The 10,258-nt window shown below is 32.0% G+C and overlaps 1 protein-coding gene across 1 annotated transcript; it reads left to right on the top strand.

Moving 5' to 3' along the window:
* The first annotated feature begins 2,883 nt into the window (after window positions 1-2,883).
* On the top strand, window positions 2,884-5,272 carry LOC114408777. The gene is made up of 4 exons (XM_028371944.1): window positions 2,884-3,116; window positions 3,252-3,449; window positions 3,906-4,121; window positions 4,520-5,272. The coding sequence occupies exons 1-4, from the start codon at window positions 3,054-3,056 to the stop codon at window positions 4,751-4,753; spliced, it is 711 nt and encodes a 236-aa protein (XP_028227745.1). The 5' UTR covers window positions 2,884-3,053; the 3' UTR covers window positions 4,754-5,272.
* Window positions 5,273-10,258: the final 4,986 nt, after the last annotated feature.

Genomic DNA, 10,258 nt, shown 5'->3' with positions numbered 1-10,258 from the left:
TTTTTATAAACTAAAAAGGCTATTTCTTAGGCAGTAGGCTAAAAAAAAGATACATATTAAATGTATAAAAAACATAGTCTAAAAAAACATTTGTAATTATTATTCCTTTTTAGAATTTGAACTTTAATAATTTTTCCTGGAGGTATATAATGTGTTTATAATTACACCCAATTATTGTTGGTTAATATTTAATGCAATAATTGCTTTTTCTTGTAAAATTTGTTCAAAATGAAAAAGAGATAAAAAAAAAATAATTTTGGCAATTAATGAACTTTTAACATTTACTAGTAAATTAATAATAAGAAAAAAATAAACAAGTGCGAGTTCTGAAATTTATTAAAAACCAAATCCGACGTTAGTTACTTCTTACTAAAGTTAAATATAAAAACAGAGAATATACCTAATGGACATTGGTCGAAATCTTTAAATTTATACATTGTTAATCGACGTGTTTTTTTGATATTATTAAGAAATTAAAAAAAATCATTATAAAAATCATAAAAAAAACAAAAAAAAATTATAAAAAAAAATATAATTTTATCTATTTCAATAAATAAAAATTCTATTTTTAATTCCTTAAATAATGTTCTAACAACATTTGTTTGTTAGCATTTCACATTTATATAATATATTTCTTTCTTTATCAAGTCACTTTTCTTTTTCTTTTTTCTCAAATGAGATGATGATAAATATAGACATGTTGTCACTTGCAGAAGATGTGCGATCGTTGAAATACTCAAAACTTTCGTAGCATCGCCCATTATAAAAAGGAAAAACAGGATATTGCTGAATTTTGATGGTACCGTAATGGCGGCAGCCCCCCATGAGTAATGACTAGTGACTTATGGTCTTCCATTCAGTCATTGATTGTTAATGGGAAACTCTTTATACCTTCGTGGACTTTTATCTAATCTACGGAAAATCATTTTGATTAGGTTAAAGACTTCTTTTAACCAAATATTTTCTGAGATTTCTGTAACGAATTGTGTATAATTAGTATAATTAATGATCTATATGGTATTCCCTGTATTTTGTACAGGGCCACAAAAATCTAACCATTTTAATTTATAGTAGTATTATAGAAGCACTTGTCTATAATAACCCTATGCTATATTCCAAACTCTTATGTACCTTCATCCTCACAATTTCTCTTGGAAAATTTAGCCACCAACACGCAGCATCATTACACACACTTCCCTGCTACTCACCACTGTCACTAACCAAAGGCGCAATGGCTAGCTGAATCACCGTTTTCAAATTAATTAATTACCATCATAATCAAGCCAATGATTGCTACTAATTAAAGCAATTCGACTTGGGATAGGAGTTGCAGAAGTACTGAAGGACATAGTGGGCAAGTTTCTACTCTGGAGTTTGGAGTCTACATGGGATTTAGATTCTCTGCATGCAGCTATATTTTCAACTACTAATGGAATTAATTAGCCATTCTCCTGATATATTGTTCATCTGTTTAGCCATGTAAACTAAGTTTATGTAGCATTCAACATTTATTGGTTGTACATGACTCAAACTTTTGATAGAAATTATATTAAAATAATTGATTTTAGCAGAATCAAAATTGCCTTAAAAACAGAATTAAAAATAATATTTTTTTATAAATAATGTCTTAATATAAATTAAAAAAAAACAAAATTATTTAAATGCTGATAGAAACTTTTCTGTGAAGTATAAATATAAATATGTATTTAAATTTTTGTGAGCTCCACACAGTCAATTATATTCAACAAAAACTCTTCATTTATCGTAAAATTGACTTTAAAATTCCAAAATGTTATCGAACGCAACAAAATATTATGAAAATTTGTCTTTCTTTAATTTTTCAATGCAAAGAAGGTACCTTTACATTACATTACTATATTTTTTTTTAAATAAAAAAAAACCGTACCTTAATATATATCCAAACACGATATATTTGGTTCATGAATGACAGTATTTTTTTTCTCAGTAAAGATTCATGAATGATATACATTGCATAACGAAAAGCATTAATTAAAAGGAAACTCTCTTAACCTAAAAAACTGGAACAAAGCTTTTAAATTTTATTTGTTGAAACAACAAGTGTTTCTAGAAATCGTAGTATGACCCTCACGAAATGCTACTATTATAGAGTCTAATTAAGGATGGCCAACCGAGACCTAACGCACATGATTAGGGCCAACCTGATGCTTACAATTCAGCTCCTACTATTTATTATTAGGTTTTACATAGAGTTGCTTCAAACACCACATAACTTCTTATCTTAGTCACCTGTGCAATGGGTATTTTAATGAAACATCCTCTTTCCAAACAGAGTTATGTTAGTTGAGGGCTTGATTAATTTATCAACGTTTTACATTGACAAACGAAGAATTGCGATGTGAATAGTGATATATAGCCAATGCTTATAGCTTGTATACACATTTAGTAGGGACAAGACAAGACCTAATATAGCTAGTACAATTGAAAGATATTTCATATTAATAAACCAATGCAAGTTGGATTAGGACAAGCTCCTGAGCAGCCCTAAAAAAAAAAATATATCAAATGTTTTACCATATGAAAAAGTATGCTGCATTAGTTTAAAGCAAGAGGACGAAATAAGTGTGGCAAAGCCCACGCCCGAGGCGAATAAAATGTTTTAATCGCGAATAATGAAAGCAAAATAATAGCAGCAGAGAGATTATTATTGTTAATAATAAAATAAAATGATAAGATCAGTGAGACAATTATAAATGAAATGTTAAATATTTAATGAAGATTAAAAAGGAAAGAAGGAGGTGGGTTCCTTACGCCCAACGCATCTTTGTTGGTTCGGGTTCGGAGCTAGGTTCGGTTGAAGACTTTGTGCGGATAAGAACGACCCAAACCATCTCACTCATCTTTCTCTCTCTAAAACACCAATCTATCTACCGCTTCCAAGTCCTACAAGAACAACCCATTCCCTCCCTCATTGCCCCCACTCTTCTCCACTTCTCAATCCTCTGTAACTTCAAAACATACACCTCTTCTCTCTGTTTCTCTTCACTCTCTCTCTCCCTCCCTCTTCAACTAACATGGCAATTGAAAACCAAGACACCGCTGTCAGAGAAATCAAGCCCAAGAACAGGAGAATCATGGTAAGCATACTAGACTCTTTCATTGAGCTTAAATGTATGTGCTCTATTTTTTGATGGGGTGTGAAGGCATTGGGATTCTATTGTTTTTTGTTTTAACTTTTGTGTCTGATTAAAGTGTTTGGTCTTTTTGAATAGGGTGCTGGAGGGCCTGATGATGAGGACAATAGGTGGCCACCGTGGTTGAAGCCACTGCTGAAAGAGAGCTTCTTTGTTCAATGCAAGTTGCATGCTGATTCTCACAAGAGCGAATGCAACATGTATTGCTTGGACTGTATGAATGGCCCTCTCTGCTCTCTCTGCCTCGCCCACCACAAAGATCACCGTGCAATCCAGGTTTGTCACATCACATCATTCATTAGTTTTTCTCAGAAACTTTGCATCTGACCCGTTTTTTGGCTCAGGTCTCTCACGCAGTCATTGTTTGTCAGAATCACCCCTTTTCCATTTTTGGGACTACTTGGATTCTTTTCCTTTTTTTCCTCTGGATTTTTTTCTTTGCTAAAAGTCACACCTTTCCTCTAATTTCCTTCCTAGCACTGATTTGAACTCTTTCATTAATTGGTTGCTATTTTTAATTTCTGTGCCCATTTGCCCCTCTTCCAACCGTTTCCTGCATTTATCAACTCCTAGAATGGTGTGAAAGTAACCACACAGTGGGAGAAAAAAATGTCAGCTTTCGGTGATCTTGGGAGTTATTTTCAATGCGTGTATTGCGTGTCTAGTTCTAACTTCTAACGTTTTTTAACCATTCCACTCTAATGTTGTTGTTGTTATGTTAATTTTTGACAGATTAGGAGGTCCTCATACCATGATGTGATCAGGGTCTCTGAGATTCAGAAGGTGTTGGACATCACTGGTGTCCAAACCTACATTATCAACAGCGCAAGGGTGGTGTTTTTGAACGAGAGGCCTCAACCAAGGCCTGGAAAAGGTGTCACAAACACTTGTGAAGTCTGCGAGCGTAGCCTTCTTGATTCTTTCCGCTTCTGTTCTCTTGGTTGCAAGGTACTACTGTTAATTTTTTACCACCAATGTCTTCTTTCCTTCATTGTTTCAGCTTCTGACTAGGCAATTTTTGAAAACTAAATTAAAAAAAAAAACTTGGAAAATTGGGACTTTGCTTTGCTTTCTTTTCAAGCGAGCTGAGAACACTTTTTAGTTGACTTTTTCTCTCAGCCATGAAAATGGGTACCCTCTGATTCACGGGACTCTTGGATCCTCCAATTTATTCTTTTGCCTTAATTTCCTCAGAGGCATTAAACAGCCACCACTGTTTGAAAATCTTGGGATTTGAATGTTGACTTTTTACCTTTTAATTTAGTCTTAACTCTAATGTCTTGAACAACCTTACGTTTCATTGTGTGTATTCAACTAATTAACCGGTGTGAACATGAATTTTGCAGATTGTTGGAACATCTAAGAACTTCCAGAAGAGGAAGAAGCAGTCAATGGCAATGTCATCAGATTCTGAGGACTCGTACAGCAGCAACAGCGTCCATGGTCTTAAGAAAAACTGCAAAGTCCAGAGCTTCACACCATCCACACCACCCCCAACTTCGGTTAATTACAGAACGGCCAAGAGAAGAAAGGGAATACCACACCGTGCCCCAATGGTGGGACTAATCATAGAATATTAGTGATAGTGGGTATTTTTAGGCTATTTGCTATAATGCTCTTAGGTAGTATAAAAATACTACTATACTAATGCGAGTGTTTCGACGTCGTTTCATCAAAATCCAATACTCGAGCTTTCCTAGGGCAGGTATTGGGAAGTGTCACCGTCCTTCTTTCTTTTTTTCTGTAGTGGTTTCTAGCGTTTTGTATATATAGAAAGTCCAATAGAACTGGAAAAGGCTGAAGAGGTAGAAATAAGACACCTATGAAATAGTTGATGGTGCAGTGATCAAAAGAATGGCATGTAGCAAAATAAGCAAGGCTCTTTTCAACCTTAGTTAAGGTGATGATGTTTGATAAGGACTTATAGGGTTTGGTTTCTAAGGTAAAATTATACCTAAGTTTTGGGGGTAGAGGATATGTAAATAGTGGCTAAGTGAGGTTGGGGAAGAGGACAAATGAAAATGTACTTCTTGGAAAATAGGTGGTATGTCTATATTATATGAAAATAGAAAATAAAGATGTATTTATTATTACAATTATTTCTCTATTTTTCTTTTTCATCTTGTTTAATTTTGAAAGAGAAATTTCCAAATCTTAATGTAACCTGTGTCTAGTGACGGTGAATGCTGGTCGGGGCCAAGGTAATATAAACTTCCAAATTTCAATACGGTGGGGCCCGCCGCAGCCGGCTTATATGGGAAGGGTTCGTCAGCATAGACACGTGTCAATCAATGGTTGGCGTTTGTGAAAGCGAAGTTGCATTGGTTCTCGAAAATAGAGAATTGGTCAGCCGCCTCAATATGAAAAAGAAAAATGCGATTATTCTATGGGCAGTTCCCGTTTGATCCGACGGCTGAAATTAATCATCAATGGACGGCGGTGATCTCTTGATCTTCCCCCAATTATGGGGTAGATTCCTGATTGGTGAAATCAAAGGGCTTAGATTGCTTGATGTAACTTTTCATTAGTGGCCGTATAAACTTAACGCATTATCTAAAACTTACATGGGTTTGTCGTAAACAGAAGAGGTTAGTGTCACTTGTTGGTAACTTTCTTAGCTTGGCAAGTTGTTGATGGGTCTAATCATGAGGATTATAAAGTTAAAGCCATTAGTGGAGTCATTATAAACGTGATTTTTCCTTAGAGTTGGATTCAACTCTGACTGAACTAGTTATGCATTTCTACTAAACTTCTTTAATTGGGAAAACAATTGTCACCCTCTTCCAAAGAGAAAGAAACTAATCACGGTCAGAGACAAGTTTTGATTGGTTTTATGTGAAATGTTTCCTTATGGAGAATGCCTATGATTTTAAGGAAATTGTTGTGAATTGATTAATTAGTTAATGTTTCTTGGAGTGCAAGATGTTAGATTCTCTTAATAAAAATAAAATAAAAAAGGATTCCTTAGAACTTTCAGACCAAGGAAGTTGATTTCATAAAAATTGAAGTAATAATTGTTGTTAGCTACAAAATAATTTAAGGAATATATTTGATAGAGTTTAGGGTGCGTTTTGGTAGAGGATTTTTTTTACTTTTTTTTATAAATCTTAAAATGAGAAATTATGATTCTAATGTTTGATATACAATTAATAAAAAAAGTATTTTTATAGTAATAATTTAAAACATCTGATAAATCTAATTAAATATTTTATTGTTTAAAAAATGTAAATAAATTTTTTGATTAATCTTTATTTTGAAATTAACATTCTAAAGTCATTTTAAGTATTTTCTTAGTTTATAGTAATATCTTTGTTTATGCCGGTTATAATCACTAATACGACATTTCAGTCTTTGACCCCTTTTTTTATATATAAAACAAACATTACATTTCCCAATCTACCCCAACAGGTGAAGGCCGTTAAGTGTCTTGTCATAGGTTCGTTTTTCTTTTCTCTCCCTTCTCCCTGTTTTTTTTTTTTTTCAATGAGATATTTTACCGTCTAACGTTTTATTAATTTTAATTTTGCTAGCGCGTTTTTAACTTTATTGCTTTTAGACCGACTTTGCTAGGCTTTTTCGCTCACGTGCGCGCTACCGTCACACGTTTAACGTGGAGAAATGCCAGTTCAACACGTTAGTCTTTTTCTACTAACGAGTGTCACCCTTTCTTATTTTTCATTTTTATTTTCTAATTAGCGTTTATATTATTTTTTTATCAATAAATATTAATTCTTAAAATATTAATTTTTATTATAAGGAAGGACTAAATCTGCATCTTCTCTTCCTTTTTTTCTCCCTTAAACATTCAACTAAGTTTATATTTTTTTTACAATTAGATTAAAAAACGTAATAACAAAATAAACAAGCGTTAAAATCAATAGTTTGTTAAAACATTTGAAACATGTTTAGGTGAATAATTGAAACTATTTTGATTACGGCTCATAATGAGGGGGAATGTGAATGCTTGAGTAAAATAATTAAAGGAAAGTGAAGAGATGGGGAATATGTTTGATTCACACACAAAATGAAAATGATGATGATCAAAGGGAGTCCAAAAGAAGAAACTAAAGCAAGGAAGAAAGTAAGTTTTGTATTAGGTAATGGGGCAATATAGGCCAGAAGGTGATACATGTGTAGATTCTTTGAGGGTCGGTTTGCAACAAGTGGATGGTCCTTGTAATATTTCAATTAATTATTAGGATAGCAATATCATAATTCTTTGTGGGAAGAAGGAAGATGAGGATTTAGAAATTTGAGAAGGGCGTTGGTGCATGACCCGTGGCTTGACGTGTACGGGGGCAAAAGTGAGGTGAAAGAGTGTGACACGCGGCAAGAGAATCTTCCAGTTAATGAGCCCAGAACCGTCCAACGCATCGCTACCTACGTAGTACTCTACGCTACAACATTCCCCTACCCTCGCTAAGGAAAGGGTCATATAAGATTCATAAATGCTAATAATTCTTCTTTTTGGATATTTATTATGAAATAAAAAAATTAATTATATTATTTATGATTTTTTGTTTTTCTATAATTCTTACAATAATTTTTTTAATTTCTTAGAATAATGTCCTAATACCAATAACCGTTAATACAAATAGTATTAATATGTGATTCTTAACTAAGTAGTATAAAATTTAAATTGTGTTTGCCTATTAGATATGAAATAAATTAGATTGAGAGAATAACATACATATTGTGTGTGCTGGAGGTTTCCGATAGAAGTTATCATCACTTTTAATGAAAATAATTTTACACCAATATCATAATTAGAAAAAAAAAAGACTCATAACACTAGTTAGCAAGACCCATAATGTATTCTTCCAACAATAGGTTGGATTTTATTTTAAAAATATTAATTTTACAAGATAAATTATATTCATAGTTTTTAATCAAGAGCTAGTTATAGTCTTGTAGAATATTATGATAAAATATGTATATATAATAATTTTTAAAATCAATAGTTGTGCATTTGATAACATGTAACATGTTATCTTTATTTTTGAAGGCGTCAAATTTTTATAGCTGCCTGCTGTCCCTATACGTTAGTTTTATCTATGTTTATTTGTTTTATAAAAAATTGTATTAATTACATTCATTAAATTTTGTTTTTAATCATCAAAGTTTAATATCATTTAAGACTAAAAATAAGTTTTTTTTTTAATGTATAAGGACTAAATTAGATAATATGAAATTACGAAGTCTAAAAATAAAATTTTATTAAGTGTAGAGAATATATATTTATTTATTTATTTTGCATTATTACTGATTATATATGTTATCAACTATAATATTAATTATTAATAAAATAATAATAATTCTTAAAGACGATGATGTCTAATATAATTTTCAGTGCAAAAGAAAAGCTAACAAAGTTCTAATCAGCTTGCACTTCATTTCAGCAGGTGGGGCTGATTTGACTAAGAGGGGAAAAAAAAGAAGAATAGTAACTTTTTAATTTATGCAGAGTTTGACTATAATGCATGATTATTTATTCACGGGGGAAAAAGAAATGATCCCGCAAGACTTATGAATTTGGGATATATATCTACAGCATGAGTTGTGAAATAAATTAGTCAATGTGATGGTGAATGGAAGAAATCAACTTAAGCGTCGAAAGAGAGGAGAAAATCAAACACAGTTAGGTAAAGACGACGGCAAGCAACAAAGCCATGTTAAATGTTACTGAGGAGAATCCTAACTATAAACGGCCCCGGGATTAGGGTTACATCACACATGTCAGTTCACATTTTTCGTCCCACTAATTAAGTTAATACGAGACAAAGCTTACTAAAAGGATTCCCCACACCAATAATAGAAAAAGGGTGTCATCTTGAATTAGGTGACCCTCTTTACAAAAAGTTTCTTCCGTGTGATCAAAGTCTTCATCCTATTTCATTTCAAGTCCTCATTGACGTTAGGTAATTTAAGTGATAGAAATTAAAATGGCTCTGTAATGGAAAGTTTCTAATGTATTGGCAATTCAAGAAGCTTGAGCTTTATAAGTATCTTCCATGAATTTCTGGTAGTAAAAGGAGGAAATAATCTATAAATCTTTCTTTCCATTAATCGTGTACATTAGAACTATATCTTATTTCAAAGTAATTTTTATATCTTTGGTTGTTTTCTCGTTTTACGGTGTGATTCTTACCATTCATGCGTTTCCTCTTCAATAATTCGTTGCGCATATTTAATATTCAAAAACGAAGGGAAGATAGGTGACTTTAGAAATTTACGAGAAAATTAATAAAAAATCGTTGTCCATAAAAAGTTGAGATTATTTATATTAGGCTTACACATCAATATTATGCAGTCATCCCTAGTGTACCTACATCACAAATAAACATATATGCAATCATACATACCTCTTTTATGTCATTTCCGTACCCCCGTTATGAAGATGACCAGCGTGTTGCAGCTTAATATGGTTACAATTTATCAGAGTAGGACTTTTCTGATCAAAACTCGAGTTCACTCTGAAAAAAGCCATTCGTTGTAGAGAAATTCTCTACTAATTCCTGAATCAGTTACCTGCTTAAAAATATTTCTTATAGTTTCACAAGAAAAAAAGTTTATTCAGAACAAAGAAATATTCATTCATATTAATGCGCCACAAAACATAAGCAACAAATTATTAAAAGCATTTATTTCACTTTATCTGGGCACCTACAGTGGTTTATACACCGAATACAGTCTCACGCAAGTTATTTATTTATTGTTTCTAGCGGGTGCATGGTGGCTGCCATGTAAGAGCACATTATTAGACTGCGAAAGTGTGGTGGGTAGATATATATGCATCTAACTCATCTCCTTCACCTTTATCTACTCACCTCTATGCGGCTCCATTTGATTTGATTATTTATCAAAAAAATCATTTTAACTAAACTTATAAAACATATATAGTTTCTTTTATCCGGTTTTCATTTAAAATAAAATTTGAATCAAATTAAATTAATATTTTAAAATTTAGTTTGGTTTTTGTAATTTTTATTGTAATATTATTTCATTAAAATTTATATATTTTATTTTCATTATTTAAATTAAATTACATAAATTGTTAATAATAATTTATAAAACTTATTAATATG

Source organism: Glycine soja, chromosome 1, assembly GCF_004193775.1.
Source record: "Glycine soja cultivar W05 chromosome 1, ASM419377v2, whole genome shotgun sequence".
Lineage (NCBI taxonomy): Eukaryota > Viridiplantae > Streptophyta > Magnoliopsida > Fabales > Fabaceae > Glycine > Glycine soja.
Note: the sequence above shows the minus strand (reverse complement) of the source record. Positions and strands in the feature narration are given on the sequence as shown.

Excerpts from the sequence above, each read along its gene's own strand:
- LOC114408777 (XM_028371944.1), top strand. The coding sequence starts at position 3,054 with ATGGCAATTGAAAACCAAGACACCGCTGTCAGAGAAATCAAGCCCAAG. Across the intron at positions 3,117-3,251 it reads CCAAGAACAGGAGAATCATG|GGTGCTGGAGGGCCTGATGA; the intron begins GTAAGCATACTA and ends CTTTTTGAATAG. Across the intron at positions 3,450-3,905 it reads AAGATCACCGTGCAATCCAG|ATTAGGAGGTCCTCATACCA; the intron begins GTTTGTCACATC and ends AATTTTTGACAG.